Source organism: Arvicanthis niloticus, chromosome 6 (assembly GCF_011762505.2).
Source record: "Arvicanthis niloticus isolate mArvNil1 chromosome 6, mArvNil1.pat.X, whole genome shotgun sequence".
Taxonomy (NCBI): domain Eukaryota; kingdom Metazoa; phylum Chordata; class Mammalia; order Rodentia; family Muridae; genus Arvicanthis; species Arvicanthis niloticus.
In genome coordinates this window covers 15,226,505-15,248,516 of record NC_047663.1, presented here as the reverse complement: position 1 = coordinate 15,248,516, position 22,012 = coordinate 15,226,505, and the positions used below count along the sequence as shown (strand labels likewise).

Here is a 22,012-nt window from a genome sequence, read left to right as displayed (position 1 = left end):
TCCATCACAATTACTAAAATTACAATTTTATTAACTTGTTAGGCTTGTGAGGTCTCAATGTAGCCAATGATGACCTTCAACTCCTAAGCTTCCTGCCTTCACTCCCCAAATGCTGAGCCTACGAAAGAGCACCATCGTGCCAGTCAGGTCTTTACTTCTGAGTATTTCGAATACTCCTGGCAGTATAAACCTTACCTGCGTGGGCCTAGCTCCAATTTGTCTGTATTTCTAACAGTAGTTTTACAGCTATCACTCTAAATGCAAATCCATTGGTTGATGATGTCTTGTGACTATCAGCACAGGCTTGAGATGAACTGAGAAAAAGCTGATTCAGTCAGTAGAGTTCTCCTTTAGCTGTGCCAAAGTACCAATGTCACCAAGAACACAGGGCTTCAAAGACAAACATGGGGAATGTTGACTCTGCAGGTGGTCTCCTCTAAAGAGGCAGGGATTTCTCTTTTTTTTTTTTTTTTTTTTTTTGGAGACAATGTTTCTCTGTGTAGCCCTGGCTGTCCTGGAACTCACTCTGTAGACCAGGCTGGCCTCGAACTCAGAAATCCGACTGCCTCTGCCTCCCAAGTGCTGGGATTAAAGGCGTGAGCCACCACCGCCTATTGAGGCAGGGATTTCTCACTCTTTCACCTGACATGGGAGGTACTCCAACCTCAGAGCTGAGTTTCAGCTTTTTGAGATGGGCGTCTCACTGAGGCTACCCTCAAACTCACTGTGCAGCTAAGACAGGCACCGTCATGCTCACTGTCATATGATGCTGGGCATCAGGCTCAGCTTCATGCCTTTGAGGTAAACCATATCCCTAGCTCTCTGCTTTTATTTGGTAATTCCTTGAAGCCCTGCCTTCAAAACAAAACATCCAAAAAGATGAACGAAGCCCTTTCCTTCCCTAATTGGCTTTTAGTCAGAATGCCTTTTCTAATAGTTTACTTCTATGTTACATAATTCTATGCATGTATTTGCATATGAGTTGTGTCCACAGAGGTCAGCAGAGAGCAAGCCCAAAGGGGTTGCTAGGAACCAAACTTTGGAACCACTGAGCCATTATTACTCTAGCCCTGGTGTTTGCCTGCAGTAACATAGAAAGAGACTAGACAAAGAGCACTCAGTGTCGACACCACTCACTGAACACCGCTGCGCACCTGCGGTCCTGGGTTTTGTGACTCAAGGGGAAGGCACAGTACTTGCTTTGAATAATTCAGCCTATCAGTCACTATCTATGTCTGTATATCCTTATAAAATCCTTGATTCCTAAACTTAGTATCATCTGCAACTAGAATTTGCTTCCATTAATATTTATAAACCAAATTATTAAAATTCTTCTCAAGATTTAATAAGTCACAGAAGCTGGGTTCAAGTGACATGGAGTCTCTTCTTTAAGTGTATTTATATTTGGTTTTGTTTATTTCTGAGAAAGTGTAACATGTAAACCAGGCTGGCCTTTAACTTGCTCTGTAGCCCAGATGACCTAACCCCTCCTGCTTCTACCTTTTAAATGGTGGGATTAGTGTGTGCCACCATGCCTGGCTTTTGTGCCTCTTGATAAGTTAATGTTCATGACAGAAGCCATCCTCAATTACAACTAATCCAGAAGTTATAAAAAATAAGCATGAATCTATAAAGCACTTACAGGGAACTGCATGTGCTTATCTGACTTTCTGGCTCACATAATTTACAGACTGGGCTGGAGAGAGCTTGGTGGTGAAGAGCAAGAAGTGCTCTCTCTCAGAGGACCCAGTGTCGGCTCCCAGCACTCCTGTCAGGAGGTTCACAACTAACTGCACATGGAGTGAGGACAACCTGTGCATGGCATAGAAGCAGAGGCAGGGGGATGTCTGTGGGCTCACGGCCAGCCTAGTCTATTTTGAGTTCCTGGACAGCCAGGGTTACAGTGAACAAACCAACCCAAAATACTTGTCTATTGTCAATCAGCCTATAAAGATTTTCTAACACCTTTGTTTACTTAATTTTTTCGGGAGGGTTTGAGACAGGGACTATGTAGCTCTTGCTGTCCTGGAACTCACTATGCAGATGAGGTTGATCTTGTACGTACAGAGATTAGTCTGCTTCTATTGCTGAGTGCTGGGATTGAAGGTGTGGGTAGTATTTGTGGAGGGCAAAGAACATCTCCTGGGAAACTGGCACTCTCCTTTCTACTTCACATGAATTCCAGGGATCAACTCTGTAAATCAACAGGTTTACTGAGCTTGCAACCATATTTACCCACTGAACTCACTCACTGGCCTCAAAAAAACTAATTTTTTAAAAGAAAGACATTTTCATTATTTGGTAATAAGATTTTATAACTTAAACCAATCTTTACCATATTCTTGTCAACAGGTCATCTGAGACATCACACTGCAAGAGGGAATTTCTCAACCTCTGAGAGGGGAGGAAAGGTGGCAGAAGGTGAAAGATGAAGAAATGACAGGAGGCAGAACGCACTACGTTGGCTTGGGGTCCTGAGTGCTCCATGATACAGAGGACTGGAACAGCTTCTGACTGACATACATTCTCCTTAAAGCTCTTCAGAGATGGTTTGCTTCTTTTATTGAAAGAAAAAATATTCAAATGCATGGTAAGAAATTAGACTTTTATCAGTACACAAATAAGTTTACTTAAAATCAGCTCAATTCCATGTTTTAAAAAAGTTTCCTAACATTCTCCCAGTGATGGCTGCAACCCAGAAGCGACTTCTGTGGAACCTGTAGCGCACCGAGGAATGGTGGTCTGTCATGCTCCAGGGACTCACATTTCTCTCTGACACTGAGTGAGATGGAACAAAACTTCCTTCCTTGGATGAACAGGTAAGATTCATATATATATAAAAAAAGAAATCCATCAAGCTAAGTGTGGTGGCCATGTCTTTAATCCCAGCGCTCTGGGAGGTGGACTCTGAGTTTGAGGCCAGCCTGGTCTATATATCCAGTTCCAGAACAGCCAGTAAGACGATGTCTTTGGCTGTCAGAAGAGTTCCAGCACTTCTATGGAGTACAGTCTTCTACTGCTCTTCTCCTGATTTAATCTCTGTAGCTCCCGGAAGCTGACTTCAATCTTGTTGAGCTCGGAATAGATGGAGATCTGAAGAAGACAAGGACCCAGAGTGACTGTACTGGAACTTCCCGTAGAGCACACCTTCCAACCACTACCAGTGGTTTTCTAATTTCCTGGTACTGGAAGGAATCACGAGCCTTAAGTATGTATTGTTCCTTCTACCACGAGCCGACTCCCACCTCTTCATAGGCAATTTAAAGGATAAGTTGTATAAATTATACTCATGCCCAGTTAATTAAAAAAAAAAAACTCATTTACTTATTAATTATGTATATAGTATTTTGCCTGCATGTGTGCTTGCAGGCCAGAAAAGGGCACCAGATCTCATTACAGGTGTTTATGAACCACCATGTGGTTACTGGGAATTGAACTCAGGACCTCTGGAAGGACAGCCAGTGCTCTTAACCACTGAGCCATCTCTCCAGATCCCAATTAGGTTTTTGTTTTTGTTTTTTTTTTAAGACAAGGTACTGCTAGAAACAAGGCACTGTCCCTTGGACCTTCAGGATGGGAGCTCTCAAAGATGTGCCCCATCCTACAGAGCCACGCTCTGGCACCCCCCTCCCCCCAAGACCTCACTCAAAATAAAACCCAAAAATATTAAATAGTCACAAACCTGAGATTTCACAAAATTGTAAAGATTAAGCAAAAGTCTTTTTGCTTCTGGAATCATTAAGACGACAGTAAAATTAGCATCTAGAAGTAGGCATATCCAATCCATAATCTGGAGATAAATACAGAAAAATTAATTTATTAATTCAAGTTCTTCATGGTCTCAAACAGAAGAAAAACAAATCGTTTTGTTTTGTTTTTTTGAGATAGGGTTTCACTATGTAGCCCTGGCTATCCCAGAACTCACTATGTAAACAGACTATAGAGATCTGCCTGCCTCTACCTCTGAAAACTGCTGGGATCTAATCCAGCATTTAGCACCAGCTGGCTTATGTAGAAAGCTTGTTTTCCCAGGTACAGTGGCTCCCATCTGTAACTGAGCCCTGCAAGATGACTGGTACGAGTTCTAAGCCAGCTGGGCCACAGTGACACAGTCTCGCCAAAGGAGAAGGCAAAATACTATTTTTTAAAAATAATTATCTGTAACGACAAGGAAAAAAACCCATTTACCTTTTACCCTGACTGACATATCACAAGTGCTGTGTATCATAGACATAGTATCACAGATAATATGGCCCAAAGTGAAGATAATGCAAATACAATATATATTTACACAAGTATACTACACAGTTCTACACTGCCAAATGTTCTAGGAAATACATAAATATGAAAGATATTACGAAAACATCTTCTATTTGTAAGGGAGAGTTAGCTCTACAAAACTCCAGGCAGCAAAGCAGCCCCAAGCACTTGAGAGTTCAAGGCCAGCGTGGGCTCTAGAGTGAGACTCTGCCTCAAACGAACACAACAAAGACAAGAAAATAAGTAAATATACAATACATACGAGCCAATGAGTTAAAGGAAGAGTCCAATACATCTTACATGTAAAAATTAAAATTTGCCTAGAAAAAAGTAACACTGAAAAGATGAGGAGAGCACAGGAGGCCCCACCCTCCCTGAGGGACTGACTGCTAGCAATTCCCAATTGGGGAGGGGTGTCTATCCAGCGGTACAGCCACTGGGAAGTAGCTGCTGATCTACTAAATGACCTCCACCCATGCTCATGAAGGAGCTTAATCAGATTCAGTGGGTCTCACACAGACACAAAAGTGAAGGGTGTGTCTCAGAAAGGAAGGGTTTCAGCAGAAGAGAGAGGGAGACACATGAAAGCATCAAAGAATGAGTTGAAATTTACTCAATATACAGGGACTGTTTATAACCCACCACAAATAAGAAATACAACAGAAAGATGGATAAAGAACCTGACTACATACCTCACAGAAAGGATAAAGAAAAACTACTGCACCCTCTGTCAAAGAAATATAAAGGCAAACAAGACAACACCATTCCCTACCTGATTAACAAGAGTAAGAAGCTTGACACTACTAGCAGGTGTGGCAGAATGTGGAGACTAAAGCCCCAAACTTCAGGGTTAGCCTCATCACAACTGTTTGGAAAGGTAATCTGGCATTCTGAAAACTGAAAATACATGCCTGTTTCACTCAGTGTCTCTCTTGTGGGAATGCGCCCACAAATGCATCTATGTGAAGATTAATGTACCGGGCTAAAACATGTCTGTAATATGGCACTGTAATATGAGACAGTATTTTTAGACACAAAAGAAATGTTTCTGATTTTTGTTTGTTTTCTTGAGATAGGGTTTCTCTGTGTAGCTCTGGCTGTCTTGGAACTTGCTCTATGTAGATCAGGGTAGCTTTGAACTGCCTATGCCTTCTGAGTGCTGGGATTAAAAGTGTGAGCCATCATGCCCAGCTCCACAAAAGAAACTTATGTTGGTCACCTCTAAGAGGGGCTGGAGGGGCAGAGCTGCAGAGCTTACTTTTTTCTCCCCTTTTTCTTTTTCTTTTCTTTTTTTTTTAGGCAAGGTCTAGCTATGAGAACTCATCATGTAGATCAGACTAGTCTTGAACACACAGAGATCCACCTGCTCCTGACTTTTCAGAATTAGGATCAAAGGCCTGTGCCACCATACTCGGCCCCAAAGTTTACTTTTTGAAACTTTTTTGATAGAGAAACTTCCAATTACAAAGATGACTATGGGATTCTGTAATCTGGAATTATGGCTCTAGATACCCATCTACTAAACAGAGACGCCCTCTCCAATCCAACAGTGTGCATGCAGGGAGAGATGGTGTCTACGCATCTTGGACGACAGGGAGAAATCAGTTACAAAAGTCCAGGGCTGACATTGTATGCAAGGTTTCTGTACAAAGGCAAAAGATGTCTGACCTGGCTCACGGTTGGAGGGTTTACTCCAGGGAGAGTCATGGTAGCACTGCCAGTACACTTCAAATAGAGGAAATACAGATACTGGAGAAACAGCTGTAAGGGAAAGAGGGGCACAATTATCCACTGTGGTTAAACAATGTTCCCTACAAATGAACCCAATAGATAGTAGAAAAAAGTTTATGAAGTTGTTCAACTAAATTATCCATCAAGCAAACGAGCAAAACAGAGGCTCCATTTTACTTATCACCAAGATCTCTCAGAGAGGGCAGATCAGTACACAACAGGTGACAATTTCTCCTTTTTGTTTTCAGTGTCTTTTCAATGAAAACTTGTGTAACCTGGTTTCCAAACATGACAAAGAACACACCAAGGTTAACCACCCCCAAACCACCCGTGCTCGGTTCCTGAGCACATTTAACATGTGTGGGCCTCTCTCTTATGCATAGGACAGTATCCTGCAGTACTCAGAATGGTCTATCAAATGCTCAGAACTAAGCAGCACAACCTAAACCAGAATTAAATGCATAAGACATGCAGGACACTTACCGTGATATGCTTCCCAGGGATATCCTTCAAGTGTGGCAGGAGGAAGGGCTCACTGTATGCTGAATGAAGGACTGCATTTCTACCCGGGACTTAAGGAAAATCTTCAGGGGAGGAAAGGCTGCTCTGGTGGCCGCAGTTCATGGTTTAGAAGGCCAATGCGCTGCTACTGTCAGAGCTCAGGGTTGCTGCTGCTCATGAGTAGACAGTCCTTCTACAGAATGGGCGGAGCTTCACACTGCCACAGCTTGTGCGGCTCCTTCTCTCTTTCCCTCTTTTTTATGGATAAAGAGTCTTACTCTAGCCCAGGCTGGCCCTCAACATTCAGTAATTCTTTTGCTTCAGTCTCCTCAGTGTTGGATTACAGGTATGAGGTCTAGTATAGCTTCTTAACTAGACAAGCTAGACATGGTAGCACCCACCTGTTATCTTCACACTCGGCAAGTACAAACAGGAGCACACCAAGGCTGTCCTTGGCTACACGAGCACAGGATACGTGTCAAAACAAAATTAAGCCAAAAGAATCAATAAAAGATTCCCAAAGAAAACAGAAAAAAAATGGCCAGGGAAAGCAGCACTGAGGTAGTGTGTTTGCAAAGTATAAGTATGCATATGATCATGGCTATAATCACCCCAACACACACACACACACAAGCACAGAGAGAGAGAGAGAGAGAGAGAGAGAGAGAGAGAGAGAGAGAGAGAGAGAGAGAGAGAGAAACCAAGTGTAATAAGTTAATTGAAGGCAGCATTGAATACATTTCAAGTAAATACTGGGGAAAAAAAAACAAACAAACCAGGAAAAGCCACTGAATCATGCCTTAGTTTCTGGGTAACATACGTTCCTGACGGACATGGTGCAATGGAAACTATCTGGAAGGATACAGCAGAGCTGCTCGCTTTGGTGCCACAGGACACGAGGTCACAGGGAAGGCGACAGTCTCCTGTGCTGTGTCTCCAGGCTTTTTATTTAATTGCTGACTATCTTTACTGCCGTTCTCATCTTCAGGACCAAAGCCATTCTGAACAATTTCAGTTTGCTCTTCCATTTCCTTTTTCTCATCTTGTGTGGATTCACTATAATCAAACACTGACTCCATGTTGATATTACTGTCTTGAAGACAGTCATCACCAACGCTATGATATAATTGAAAGCAGGAGGTTAATTCTCACAATTTGAACCTCTGTAAGTGCATTTTCTAATCTAAGCATTCAACACTTTAGAAGTCAAGTAAACCACAGACTTAAATGATGTCAAGGGACTGAAAGCACAGGTTCTAACTTACCTCAAGAAAAGTTTTAAGCAAGCACAGGTGGTAGACTCAGGAATGTCAGGGAATTGCTGCAGACACAGCTGTAACATCTGGACATCTGTGTGCTCTAGGGCAATCTCCATCAAGTCAGGGCATAAGCTGAGACCAAAAGTAATACAATTACTATGACTTTATATTTAAAAAATCATTAGTAAATTAAAACAAAAATTTATCTTATGACTGTTTTGCCTGTATGCATCTCTGTGTAGCACATATGTGCCTGGTGTCTCTGAAAGTCAGAAGAGAGCCTGGAGCCCTTGGTACTTGTGAGCCACCAAGTAGGTGTTGGGAAAATAGACTCAGATCCTTTGCAAGAGCAAGGGCTTTCCAGTTCCAGTCTTTTTAATTTATTTCAGGTTCCAAACCAGTTAAATGCTGAAAGCAGAGCCTGGAAGGCCATTCAGACGGGAACTAAAGAACTAAAGACAGCAATGCTGAGACAAGTCTGGACAGTGGACAAGGACGCTCAGGAACTGGCCTATGGACCACTTGTGTGATGTTCTAACCGACAATCTGGCTTCACTCTGTCCATACCCTGAGAACACACATGAAGTTGAACTGAGCAGTAACAGATCAGTTTGCTTCATAGAGGAAATTTCAAAAGAGATCATTTAGTTCGGTACTGTAACTATTAACGATATCAACACCCTTATCTAGAAACCTTTTATGCTACACTGGACAACAGGAAGGCTGTCCCAAGAGCAAACCTTCATCCCTTGGAGGCTCTTATCTAGCAAACATGCAGATTCGTTTAAAGAAGTCTACACTGAAGGATTCCCTGCTCCTCAAATGTAACCACCCAGCAAAATGTTTTCTTAGGGCCAGCACAAACGGGCTATGACTGTGGTCCACGCCACTCCTTAAACTCACACCGTAAGTCGGCAGCATTATTAATGCAGTGATAGTCCGAGGGCAAAGATGTGGAAACGGAGGCCAGGTAATGATTGAAGTCCTTCACTGCGCGAAGCTCTGAGGTGAGGTCTGTGTGGGGAAGCCCATGCCATCACAGCACTGGGAAAGGACCTAAGACGACTACCATGTCCAGGTAGCAATCTCTGGTGACATGTGTGTGTGGTGTTCATTTATGCATGATCACCTACCAGTGGGTGTACATGTATGTGTGTGCACATGTCTGTGGAGCCTCCAGAGCAATGCTGAGTGGCTTTCTCCACTGCTCTTCATCTTTTAAGAGGCAGGGTCGTCCACTGAACCTAGAGATCGAAGCTTTGGCTAGTCCTCTCACACACTGAGATTGCAGGTGGGCTGCCATACCCCACCAGACTTTTATGAGGGTTCAGGGAGGCCAAACTCCAGTCCTTACACTTTACTTACTGAGACACCTCCCAAGAACCATTTTTACATAAAAAGCAAGGTTAACTAGGAAGCATGAGACACACATGTACCTGTAGGAAAGCACACGTGTTTGGATGAGCTGCATCAGGCAGTTCCGAGGATAAAAGGATGGTTCTTCTTTACATCTCCCCAGAAGTCCTGCTACTATGTCTCCAATTATAGTATGAAAGTCAGGTGTCGACTTGGCCAGAAGCCTACGTAGCTCTACTTCAATGTGCTTCTCTGAGTCTTTCTGAAAGGGCAACATCAAACAACTTAGCCCGAGACATTAAGAAACATCACTATGAACTAAAAAAAAGGAAAAAACCTAAACATTCAGGCAACCCACTGAAGCAAGGTGACATTAAATTGCTCTCTCCCTCTCTCCCTCCTTCCCTCTAAAGGAGGAAAGATCTAAAAGTTTATAAACCTAGTTACTCAGACATTACAAACTATGGACTCTGATGTACAGACAGGAGCACAGCACCACATCACTAATCTCTTCAGATGACAGAGTCACTAAGGCAAAGTTCTGTGCCCACTGTGATGAGGTTAACACACAAATGCTCACCACAGCTAACAATTCCCCAGGCACTCTGGTGGTGCGCATTCATATACTTAATCAATATGTGAATTAAGTTCTTCCAGGGATCAAACGTGGTCGCCAGGCTTGTGAGACAGGTGCCTTTACCCACCCACCAATCATCTCACCAGCCCCATTTCTAGCTTTCTTTTGTCAAAATTTACCTTTATTAGCTGGGCAGTGGTAGCACACGCCTTTAATCCCAGCACTCAGAAGGCAGAGGCGGGCACATCTCTGAGTTTGAGGTCAGCCTGGTTTACAGTGAGTTCCAGCACAGCCAGGGCTACCCAGAGAAACCCTTTCTTGGAAACAAAAAACCATAAAACAAACCAAGCAAAACAACAACAACAACAAAACACACAAAGAAATAGAATTACCTTTATTATTGATAAAAGTTCTTTGAATCCTGGAACTTCTGGCTGTAAATTTGTTTCAACTTTTTTTCTCCTAAGCTGTAAGTAAATAAATTGGTTAGGTTTTCAAAAAACGCAAAAGACCTATCAAAATATCAAGATTATGAAACAGATTAGAATACAAGGCATGATCATATACTTAGAAAATACATATTAAGGATTTAGTACAAAAAAGCTTATTTTTCCCTTTGGACACAGTCTTACTCTATGCAGTTCTGGGTGTCCTGAAACTTACTATAAAGACTAGGCTTGACTCAAACTTAGAGATCTCCCTGCCTCTGCCTTCCAAGGGCTGGGATTAAAGCCATGTGTCACCATGCCCAGCTATTTTTATTTCTTGTACAGAGTATTTTGCTTACATGTTTGCATGTGTAGCGTGTTAAGAGTCGGTAACCATGGAGGCCAGAAGAGGGAGTTGGATCCCTGAACTCTGAGCTGCTATGTGGATGCTAAGAACAAAATGTGGTCTTCTGTAAAGCAGCCAGTACTCTTACCCACTGAGTAACCTCTCTAGCGCCAAGATTCTCTTTTTAAAAAGATTTATTTATTTATTATGTATACAACATTCTGCCTGAAGGCTAGAAGAAGGTACCAGAGCCCATTGTTGTTGTGAGCCACCATATTGTTGCTGGGAATTGAACTGAGGACCTCTGGAAGAGCAGGCAGTTCCTCAAGATTTTCTTTTAAAGTATAGATCACCGTGTGTTTCCGTGGGTGTCTGTGTATATGAACGCAGGTCCCCGAGAAGGCTTTAAGAGGACACTGGGTCCCCCTGTGACTGGAGTCACAGGCAGCTATGAGTTGTCCAGAATGAGGGCTGAGCCCTACACTTAGGTCCTTTGCAAGAGCAGCAAGTGCTGGGATTAGCGGCATGAGTCACATCCAGCTTTGGTTTTAGTGGTTTTACTTTGTATTTTTAAACTTGACACCTCTATACTCAGGAAGATATCACTGCTAATTGTAACCTGGCATATTTTCTACTTGGGACTTAGTTAATCCCACATACATCCTTAAATACTAACACATACTGGGGCTGGAGAGATCACCACTGAGAGCATTTGTTCTACTTGCAGAGCACCTCGGTTTGGACTCCAGCACCCATGCGGCAGTGCACAACTACCTACAACTGCAGTTCCAGGGGATCTGACTCTCCTCACCTTGCCTGGTACAGCATATATGTACTTGGGCACATAAAGATAAAGTAAGTAACTATTTAAAAAAAAAATTAAAGTCTCAGTTTGGGTAAAGGTTGTAAGGTTACAATGCTGAAGCCCTGTTATTAAAAATCAAGCTGTAAAAGGTACATACACACAAACATTTAAGCTAATACAGCCTTCGTTGTTTTTCTTTTTACATTCGCACTATCATTTCTCATTCCACTACTGAACTTACAGTTCTTGACTGCACTGCACTGTAGGACCCAAGTTCATATCCTGAACACGTTTCCCAATTTACAAAATGGGGCATGAAATGAGTGCCTAAGGAAATACAAAACATAAATTACTGGATTATTCTGACCTAGTATCATCAAAGTAAAGAAAAAAAGGAAAACCACTTATGCAAAATTTAAGAGAGGTCTCAAGCCAAGAGGTGGTGGCGCACGCCTTTAGTCCCAGCGCTGGGAGGCAGAGTCAGGGAGATCTGAGTTAGAAGCCAGCTTGGTCTGCAGAGTAAGTTCCAGGAAAGTAAGGACTACACAGAGGAACCCCGTCTAGGAAAACCCAAAGCAAAAAGAAACCAGGAACTAATAAAATGATCTGTGTGTCATAAAAACAAAGGTCCTACCTGACTCTTGGGTATGCTTGAGCTTTCCAAGAGCCCCCGCTAGAGACGAGGCTTCGCACTTGTATGGGATCACAGTTAGACATTTTCCATGTAGCATAAATAGTGTTTCCCCATGATACCAGAGCTGAAAGAAAGTAAGCACCCATTGTTCTAAGGCCTGACTGTTCCACACACACTCACAGGCGCCTGCCCTTGACCCTTCTCTCTGTCCACTCATTGCTGCCCAGCCTCGTCTTCCCATGACCCTGCTCCACACTCATAGCTTAGACAAATTTAAGCCTAGATCCAGCAATGAAAGAAAATTCTGGTTTTTAAAAAATTTCATCTACTTTTCCTACACATGACATGTGATTCTTCTTTATGACCCAAGTTGCACTGTATAAATATATTCTACACTATCTTCCTCCATTCAGCCACTGGTGGACACATAGATTCATTCTCTGACTCAAGTTTCATGTAACAGTAGTGACACTGCATAAGCTATCTCAGAACAACAAAAGCAACTCTTTTTTTTTTTCAAGACAGGGTCTCACTATGTAGCTCTGGCTGTCCTGGAACTCACAAAGCTAATCAGGCAGGCCTGCTACTCAGAGATCTGCCTACCTCTGCCTCTAGAATGCTGGAATTAAAGGCATGAGCCACCAATTCCATAGTAACATTTACTATTTAAAGGCTAATTTATTAGGAATAGTAATGCCTTAGGTTATAGCTTAATACATAACAAATAAAGTCATAAGTATACATGAACTATTAAAAGAAAACTAACCAAATGTAAGCTCTTAGGGTAAAAAAAATACTTACACTTAATAGAAACTCAAATAACTAACAGAACGATGGATGGCACATGTCTATAATTCTGGTACCCTGGGGGGTAAGGCAGGAGGATTGCAAATTTGAGGTCATGCTAGGCTACACAGCAACATCTTACCTCAAACAAAGACCCAAACTCAAACCCCAACAAAACAAAGAAACCAAAACCAAACCCAACAAACAAACAAGAAAAAAAATCAAACTTACTTGCCCACTGGTTCCTTGTGGCAGCTCTTTTGATGTCTGTAATGTTTGAAACTTTATGTTCCATATGGAGAGGCATTCTATAATGTAATTTACAGAAGTTAAGAAAACAGACCTAAACAAAAACACATGCTGTCCTGGCATGAAGGAAGGAGGCAGAGGTAAATACACAAGTTTGCTTGATGTAAACAGAGAGTGGTTGCCATAGGAATTCAAACAAATGAGGCTCAAGGCAGGTAGGAAGTGGAGTGGAAAAGCCCCTTGAAGGTCAAAATAGCAGATCTGAGTCTGTAATTAAAACAACACTCAGGAAAGGAAAGCCCAGTACCAGATGACCTCACCATTGAATTGCAACAATCATAAAACCAGCACCTAACTATTTTAGAATATATAAGAAATGAGTCCTAACCCTCCAGTGGGCCCATATTACCCTGAGGTCAAAGCCAGCACCACAGGCACATGTACACACACAGAGATGCATGCACTAACAGTACGAATAAATAAAACTTAGCAAAGTTTCAGGGTAGCCGGGCAGTAGTGGCACACGCCTTTATTCCCAGCACTTGGGAGGCAGAGGCAGGTGGATTCTGAGTTCGAGGCCAGCCTGGTCTACAGAGTGAGTTTCAGAACAGCCAGGGCTACACAGAGAAACCCTGTCTCGAAAAAACCAAAAACCAAAAACAACAACAACAACAACAAAAAAAAACAACCTGAAAGATGGCACTGGGCATGGTGGTACAAACCTGAAATCCTAGTGCCTGAGAAGCTGGGGTAGGATGATCTTGAGATCAAGGCCAACCTGGGCTACATATTCTGCTGAGAACAGAGAGTGGATACAAACTAGAGGCTAAAAGCTAAATTTGATTAAGCAATTTCAGTTACCCTTAGACGCCGGAAGTGGAGGTCCCAGGACTGCTATATGGTCTTGATCCAGGATGGTGAGGGTAATACCATTTCGAGCACCGCCAGACACAACTGACTTGAGCATCAATGCTCTAACTAACCTATGATTTTTTTCTGTGTCACTTGAATATATTGGTATCAAGGTTTCATATATACATCCATCAGAGCCTGTTGGGAGCAAGCAGTTGTTATTTAGTAATGGGAAAAGGACAGTTTGTACTTATCATAGTTAAATGTGTTAGGGTTTTTCTAAAAAATGTATTAGGATGTTTCTAAGACTACAAGTCCATAAATAACCTAATTAGAATATTGGACAACTGTATCACTCTTTTCTTTCCCTCAATAAATATATTAAAATTTTTATAAATGGGTTTAGTAAAATGGTTTGCAAGGCAAAGGCACTTGCCACCCAACCTGGAAACTTGTGATCACTGGAGCCCATATGATGGAGGGAGAGAACTATAAGTCGTTCTCTGGCCTGAAAAGGAGAACCAAGGCACATGCACATAAGAAGATACTGTAAATAATGCCAAAATGTGTGTGAGTGTTGGGGAAAACCACTGGAGGTGTAACTCCATTGGTAAAAGTGCTTGTCTACTATGCACAAGGCCTTCGGTTTAATCCCTAGCACCACAGAAACCCAGGCATGGCTGCACACACCTCTGTAACCTCAGCACCTGTAAGGTAGAGATGCAGATGCAGAAGGATCAGAAGGATCACCTTTAGTTATCTGTGACTTCTCTTTTTTATAGGAACTATATTTTATTGTTGTTTATGGTAAATCTAAAAGCCTATGAAATGGCTATGGGAGAAAGCTTCAGAAAGCTTAAGACCCCGCCTCCCGGACAATCCTCTCACAGCCTCCAGTTACCACCTGCAGAATTAAAGAAGACTTACTCAGTGACGCTAGGGAGATGAATTTCCCATCCACGCGTGCAGTAAAATTTGGTTTAACAGGTTTTTCTTCTTTTCCAAGTAAGAGTGTGTATTTGCTTAAGCTGTGTGATTTGCACAATCGTATGTAAGCAAAATAATTCCCATGCTGCAAGAAAAAAAAATTTATTTTATAAACATCCCCACTTCAAATAACTGTAATTAAACGTTAAAACTAGAAGTTAGGACTAGAGATAGCTCAGCAGTTAAGAGCACTGACTACTCTTCCAGAGGTCCTGAGTTCAATTCCCAGCAACCACAGGGTGGCTCACAACCATCTATAATGGGATCTGATGCCCTCTTCTGGTGTGTCTGAAGACAGCTATAGTGCACTCATATACATATATAATGAAGAAAGAAACAAAACCCTAGAAGTTATTACTCCATTCTAATTACTTCAATAACTACTTAAAAACTGCTTGCCCAGGCTGGGTGTGGTAGCACATACCTACAATCCCAGCACTTGGGAGGCAAAAAAGAAAAATGCAGTAAATTCCAGGCAAGCCTGGTCTACATATTGAGTCCCAGCCACCAGGACTACAGAGGTGCTGAACTTGGTAGGCAGGAGTTGTGCCACTGAGCTATAACCCACTCCTTGTCTTTTAAGACAGTGTCTCAGTACATAGCCCAAGCTGACCTCAAATTCTCCATCTTCCTGCCCCATTTTCCCAAGTGCTGGGATTATGGGCATGTTATAAATACAGACATGTCTTCAGTTAAATTTAAAATGTTATAAAAATGTTGCCTTAGTTTCTTTCTTGGTAAGACATAATATATGCCATGCAACCCTAGGCAACAGAACCTGGGGACCCATGGCTCAGCAGCAGTCACAAAGCCATGGGGCTTATGGAGATACAGCAAAGACAAGAGGTAGATTCTCATCACCAAATTAGATCACCTGGTCAGGAACGTGAAGACCAAGTCCCTGGAGGATCTGCTTGTTCTCCCTCCCATGCAGAAACCCGAGTTACTGACTGCCTGGAGCATCCCTAAAGGATGAGGTTCTAAAGGTCACATCATTAGAGGAGCAGAGCAAGGCTGGCCAGCAGGCCTGCTTCAAGGCTTAGGGTTGAGACTTGGTATAAAATGATCTAAGGAGGCAGCTACTGACATCTGAGGGTCCACTGTCTTGGCCATGTTCCCTGTGTGGGGAGGGCTAATGGGAACCAAGATCTGCAAGCCTTGCCCTGTCCCATTAAGATGACAGGCTCTTGTGGCTCTGCGCTGATGTGCCTTATCCCTGCCCCCAGAGACAATGGCATTTCTTCAATCCTCTGTCCAAATACCCTGGGCAACTTTGAAAAGACCATGTTTGATACTATCTCCAAGCCCAACAGCTACCTGATCCCAGACCTGCTGGAAAGAGACTGTATCTACCAAGTCCCTACCAGGGAATCACTGGCCATCTTGTGAAGACCCACACTGGAGTCTCCATTTGGAGCATACAGGCTCCAGCTGTCGCTACTACAACGGGGTTTTATACCATAAAAATAAAGTGAATTAAGTCTTCTAAAAAAGTTTAATTTAGGCATAGAAAGTAGCATTTTAGTGTTCACAAAAGAAACAAGTTAAGAGAAATAGCAAAATTACATTTTAGTTTTGACATAGGTTACTTAAAAAATGCTACAAAGACCAGAAATTGAAGACATCACTTACATTTTCAGTAATAAAAATTAAAACCGGTTGCTTAAATAACATGAAAACCTCTGACCACCTTTAAAGAAAGAAAAAAAAATTAGAAAACACAAAGTCAATTAAAAATGTTCCTGATGAATTACATGTAAGTAACTAGTGTGGGAGCCTGACTTCAGTAACCGCAGTGGAGGCAGTACAGGCTGTCAGACTCCCCACAGAGGAGAACTGTGAGGCAGGTGGGAGCTGCAGTCCTTTACAGCATTTACACTGAGTCGTCCATCCACCTTTCATCATCTTTTTGGGAACTAGTGTTCCTAGGATGACACTAGAATCGTATCTGGTGTCTATAAGCAACAGAGAACAAGGCATAGGAAGGTAAGACTGGGACAGCAATGCCAGTGTGTGGCACAGTGGTGACGAGAACCCAAAGGTCACCCACACCATGACAGCTGTTCACACCTTAGACATGCACAGTCAGTCCAAAATTGGGTGTTCACTCATTTACTCAGCACAGGGCTTTGCTCTTAGGAGTTTAGTTTCTATAAGGTTGACCTCAAGAGGCCACAAAGGAATGGTGACGTCATGGACTATCCCACCACCAGGGGAATAAGCATTCCTCCAGAGCCCAGGAAAGCCAGAGGCATTATAGCACCATCATAACCTCTAACTTCAAAGCCATGTTTTTCTCCAGGGGAAAGGGCTGCTAAGCATGACAGAACGAAGAGTCTGGACTCCCAGTATTATCCACCTCCTTCACAAACAGCTGACTATCCAGGTCTCTGACATCTGACCAGGACTGCGGACACTTCCTTATCATTTATTATTATTACACAGGCTCACAGGTTCTTGGGGATTTTGTTCAGTGTCTCATAAATGGTATTGTAGTTGTTAATGTTTTGTCTTTGCTTTTTAAAGATAGGGTCCCACTAGGTAGCACCTGCCAGCCTAGAACTTATTATGCAAACCAGGCTGGCCTCAAATTCAGAGATCTGACTGCCTCTGTCTGTCTAGTACTATACCCAGCGATATGTGGGATTTAATTAGGGTATTGTTTTCCTTTGGATTCCAGGGATTAACTCTAGGCTTCAAACATGCTAGGTAGGGCTATACCACTGAATTATACCACAGTGCTTTATGTTTCTGAGCAATAATACCTTTAAACACAGGAAAGAATATATTAAAGTAATGCAGAGCACATTTTCTACGTAAAAATGTATATGCAAGCACTGGCACTCACGTGATCACTTCCTCATCAGGTATGACGGCTTCAATGTTCTGCTGTGGCTCTGCAAGCAAGGCCTCTAACCCACGTGCAGCACCTCTTCGGAACAGTACCAAGGGTTCTGTTCTTTGTACTGAGTGGATCCTATGGACCTCAGCTGACAGCTGGAAAAAAATGTTCCAAATATTTTAAGTTTCACTCTAAAAGAATAAACATGTGATACAATATATTTACAGGTGTCTAGCTTTGTTGTCTGGCCTTGGGGTAATGACCGTGCCTTAGCTTCCCAAGTGGCTGATATTACCAGCAGGTGTCATCAGACCCGGCCTGAAAGACTTATTAAGAGACTTATTTATGTTTGGGCATAGTGGTACACACCTTTAACCCCTGGAGGATCTGCCTGTTCTCCCTGCCACCCAGAAGAAGTCTGAGCTATTGACTTCTTGGAGGCAGGCAGATCTATGTAAGTTCAAGTCTAGCCTGGTCTACATAGTGACCATAAGTTCCAGGACTGCCAGGGCTACATAGTGAAATTCTGTCTGAGAGAGAGAAACAGAGAGGAGAGATTAATAGCCTACCCCGACCCTGGGTCTGTCTGTCTGTCTGACCCTGTACTGTAGGGCCTTGTACAGGCTGGGCAAGCACTCTAACACGAAGCTAATCCCCATACCAACATGCAGTGCTAAAACTACGATGATGACAATGACTCAACAATATAAAACAAGCAACAATAACAAAACAAAAGACAAAACCACCAATGAGCTGGTCAGATAATAGGTAAGGCTCTTGTTGCTAACAAAGGATGACAGAAATAGCTAACCTTTTCAGGTGTTTAGGAGACAGCACAGTTTGATGTTTCATGAGTCTAGGCAACAACTATATTGGATCTGAATTAGTCTCATTTGGGGTTCTAAAATGTATCAATTATATATAATTTCTTTTTTATTATGTTTATTTGTTTTACTTGCATGTATGTCTTTGTGAGGATGTCAGAAACCCTGGAATTGGAGTTACAGACAGTTGTGAGCTGTCATGTGGGTGCTGAGAATTGAACCAGGGTCCTCTGGAAGAGCAGCCAGTGCTCTTAATCACTAAACCACCTCTCCAGCACCAAATGTTATTAATTATAATGTCAGACATTTAGAACTAGAAATTCATTTGCTGAGACAAGTCTCACTTATTGGCCTATTTGGCCTGAAACTTTCTATGTAGACTAGGCTGACCTTAAACTCACAGAGATCTGCTTGTCTCTGTCTCTTGGATGCTAGGATTAAAAGTGTACACCAGGGTCTGGAGAGACGAAACATCACAGGTGTTTGTGTGCTGGGAACTGAATTCCAGTCTTCTGCAAGAGCAGCAAATGCTCTTAACTGAAGAGCCATCTTTCTAGCCCCACTCCGAACTATTTAAATCTGTCTTTACAGAAGAATATAGCCTGTATTTTCTAACCTATTAATACATGAGTTGAGATAGTCATCAAGGAGTTGAGATAGTCATCAAGGTCTGCAAGAAAACAGCTGGAGGGGAAAACTGACTACAACCATCAGCTCCCTTTCCCAGAGGCAATATGATATATAACAAATATGAAATTGAGTTATTTCATTTCACCATTAATATGCCAGAAAATCTAAAGACTTACTGTAGCTTTGAATACTTTATCCAAGTTTACATCTTCACTATTCCATATTCTCAAAACCTTCAATGAAAAAAGTACACTGTTTAATAGTGCTGCATTGCCTATTTACATGTAATGAATAATCGATACATGCAACATGTCTTATGTTATACATATTAGTATGTTTTCAATTTTACCTTATGGTCATGTACCATAATATACTCTCCAGTCTGAAAGTTGCACACAGCAGGACATGTTATACTCTGACCTTGTTTCACCGACCAACTGCCCAAGGGTTTCTGGTCAGAAACCTGGCAAAAGAATACACAATTTAAGAATTTAGCTTCGGACATTAGAGCAATTAGATATAATAAACAAAAAAAGAAGCCCTTAAATGAGAGTCCTGAATACGATGTCTAACATTGTGAAGTATCTAGATTAAAACACTAAAGGCTGGTGGAGAATGGTGGCTGTCGGGGGCTGGGAAGAATGGAGAATTATTATTTCTTCTGTGTTGGACGAGGTCTGTTTGTATAGTCTAGTAGTCTAGGCTGGCCTCAAGTTCCAGAGTGGATAGTTATTATTTATTTTTAATTACATGTATGTGTTTATCTGTGTGCACACACACACTTATAAACCCAGAGGCTAGAGGACGGTTTTCAGGAGTCAGTTCCTTTCCTCTACCTCGTAGATCTGGGAAATTGAATTCAGGTCATCAGACTTGGTGACAAGTGGCTTTGCCGGCTGGGCCATCTCCCCAGCCCTCAGACCTTGTACAGATGAAGAGTTCCTCAGAGGTGGATTGTGGTGAAGTCTATACAACAATGTAAGTGTACTTACCATTTCACTATATGTACACTTAGAAGTGGTTATGATGGCCAAGTGCCATCTTAAAAAATTAAACAATAATATTAAAAATTCTAACTAGGTGTGGTAGCTTAACCTTGTAGTCTTAGCACTGGAAGGCTGAGGTGGAAGGACAGTAAATTCTGCATGCCTTTGATCCCAGCACTTGGGAGGTGGAGGCAGAGGCCAGCCTGGTCTGCAGAGTTTGTTTCAGGACAGTTAGCATTACACAGAGAAACTGTCTCAAACAACAACAACCAAACAAACAGAAAAACCAAAGCCAGACCTGTCTCAAAAAAAAAAAAAAAAAAAAAAAAAAAAAAAAAAATCCCCCCAAACTTTTAACAATATGAAAATTAATTCAAGATACTTTGTACGAACAATGATACAGTTAAAAATGAATTGATAACTTGTGGAACAGAGATAAGAAAAATTAGGTTGGTGCAAGCAGGATCCAGCCAACCTAACTGCCATCAACTATTGTATTCCTATGCAGAAACTGCAGAGCAATTAGTAGACAGTCCAAAGTTTGAAGGGAAGTCTAAACCAACAGTATAAGGGGACTGTTTGGCAGACTGTCCCCAAAACGTTAAAGTATTTGAGTAACTTTCTTTTCTGAATAACTTAACTTTTTAGTTGTTGTTTTTATATACACTGGTGTTTTGTTTGCTTGTATGTCTGTGTGAAGGTCAAATCCTGGAGTAACAGGCAGTGGTGAGCTGCAGTGTGGGTACTGGGAATTGAACCCCGGTCCTCTGGAAGAGCTGCCAATGCCTCTAATCGTTGAGCCATCTCTCCAGCCCCTGCTGATGGATAACTTTTTTCTTTCTTTTTCTTCGAGACAGGGTTTCTCTGTGTAGCCCTGGCTGTCCTCAAACTCAGAAATCCACCTGCCTCTGCCTCCCAAGTGCTGGGATTAAAGGCATGCGCCACCACTGCCCAGCTGATGGATAACTTTTTAATGATAGAAGAAACTGCTCAGGAGCGTAGGGAGTGGTGGTGGCACACACCTTTAATCCAACGCATCTCTGTGACACCGGAGTCCCGACAATCAGGGCTACACAGAGAAACCCTGATTCAAAATCCCAAAATTCAAACAAAAACACCACCACCAACATTATTCAAAATTCCCGATTAAAAAACGTGCTTTGTAGATGACAGCTATAACAAGGTTCTAAGTGTGCTGATCCAGGAATTAGGCTGTAGAGCGGGTGCGACTGCAACGTTCCAGCCCTCAACTCTTGAGCTTCACAGTGATGCAGAATTGCCCAATCTTTCTAGGATCCTAAGAAATCTCCGCCTCTTCCCACCCCAGAAACCCCAAGGATCGGAGGATGTATTGGATAACACATATTTTCTACCTGCCAGTGTCATCCTTTGAAGCTCATTCCCGTCTCGACCCTTCGGCTAGCAAGCCGCAGGGTGACAGAAACCCCTTGGCCAGGCTCTCTTTTGGGAGATCAGAAGCACAGGTTCCCGGCTTATCCCATGTGCACCCAGACACCGCCGCATGCCACTCGGAAATATGCCGGTCCTCACAGGCAAACAGCTTCTGAGCCTCATTCAGCGTCCCGCCGACTCTATTGCACCCCGGGCCTCTGTTATGCCTGCTCCCAGCTTTCCGTCCCAAGCTGTGAGAAACTCAAGCCTCCCGCTCCCGGCTGCGGACAGAGGCGAGACACCTGCCGGCCGCTCCCCTTGCCCTCACCTTGTAGAGGACGACGGTCCTGCCGCTGTCCGTCACTAGGAACTGGTCGGCTTTGTCACTCTGCTCTACACCTAGGAATCCTTCAGCCCCGGCACTTAAGACTGCAGTAGACAACGTGAACTCTTCTTCCAGGGCTGCCATTTTGGGCTGGCCTACAGCCCGTGCATGCCTCCCAACAGGCTTTGCGCTTTCTCTCGCGAGAGCGAAAGACACAAAGCGGGTGGATCCTCGCCAATGGA

General features: G+C 42.7%; 1 protein-coding gene across 2 annotated transcripts; it reads right to left on the bottom strand.

Moving 5' to 3' along the window:
• Positions 1-2,539: 2,539 nt before the first annotated feature.
• Nol11 (nucleolar protein 11) lies at positions 2,540-21,954 on the bottom strand. Of its 2 annotated transcripts, none has more exons than XM_034507256.2 (18): positions 21,774-21,952; positions 19,417-19,530; positions 19,244-19,300; positions 17,620-17,768; positions 16,404-16,461; positions 14,712-14,856; positions 13,794-13,982; positions 12,915-12,991; positions 11,898-12,021; positions 11,505-11,590; positions 10,077-10,151; positions 9,188-9,369; positions 7,758-7,883; positions 7,357-7,608; positions 6,475-6,553; positions 5,929-6,021; positions 3,683-3,790; positions 2,540-3,093 (listed from the first exon to the last, which is right to left on the bottom strand). In XM_034507256.2, exons 1-18 carry the CDS (start codon positions 21,912-21,914, stop codon positions 2,977-2,979), a joined length of 2,172 nt encoding a protein of 723 aa, XP_034363147.1. In that variant the 5' UTR covers positions 21,915-21,952; the 3' UTR covers positions 2,540-2,976. The 2 variants fall into 2 exon arrangements, with proteins under 2 accessions (XP_034363147.1, XP_076791692.1); XM_076935577.1 differs by having other exon boundaries at positions 2,889-3,185; positions 21,774-21,954.
• Between the last annotated feature and the right edge of the window lie 58 nt (positions 21,955-22,012).

Coding starts and splice junctions, on each gene's coding strand:
- Nol11 (XM_076935577.1), bottom strand. CDS start 21,914: ATGGCAGCCCTGGAAGAAGAGTTCACGTTGTCTACTGCAGTCTTAAGT. Junction 12,022..12,914: donor CACAAGGAACCAGTGGGCAA/GTAAGTTTGATT, acceptor ACTTTCTTTCAG/CTCTGGTATCATGGGGAAAC. Junction 3,791..5,928: donor ACCCTCCAACCGTGAGCCAG/GTCAGACATCTT, acceptor ATTTATCTCCAG/ATTATGGATTGGATATGCCT.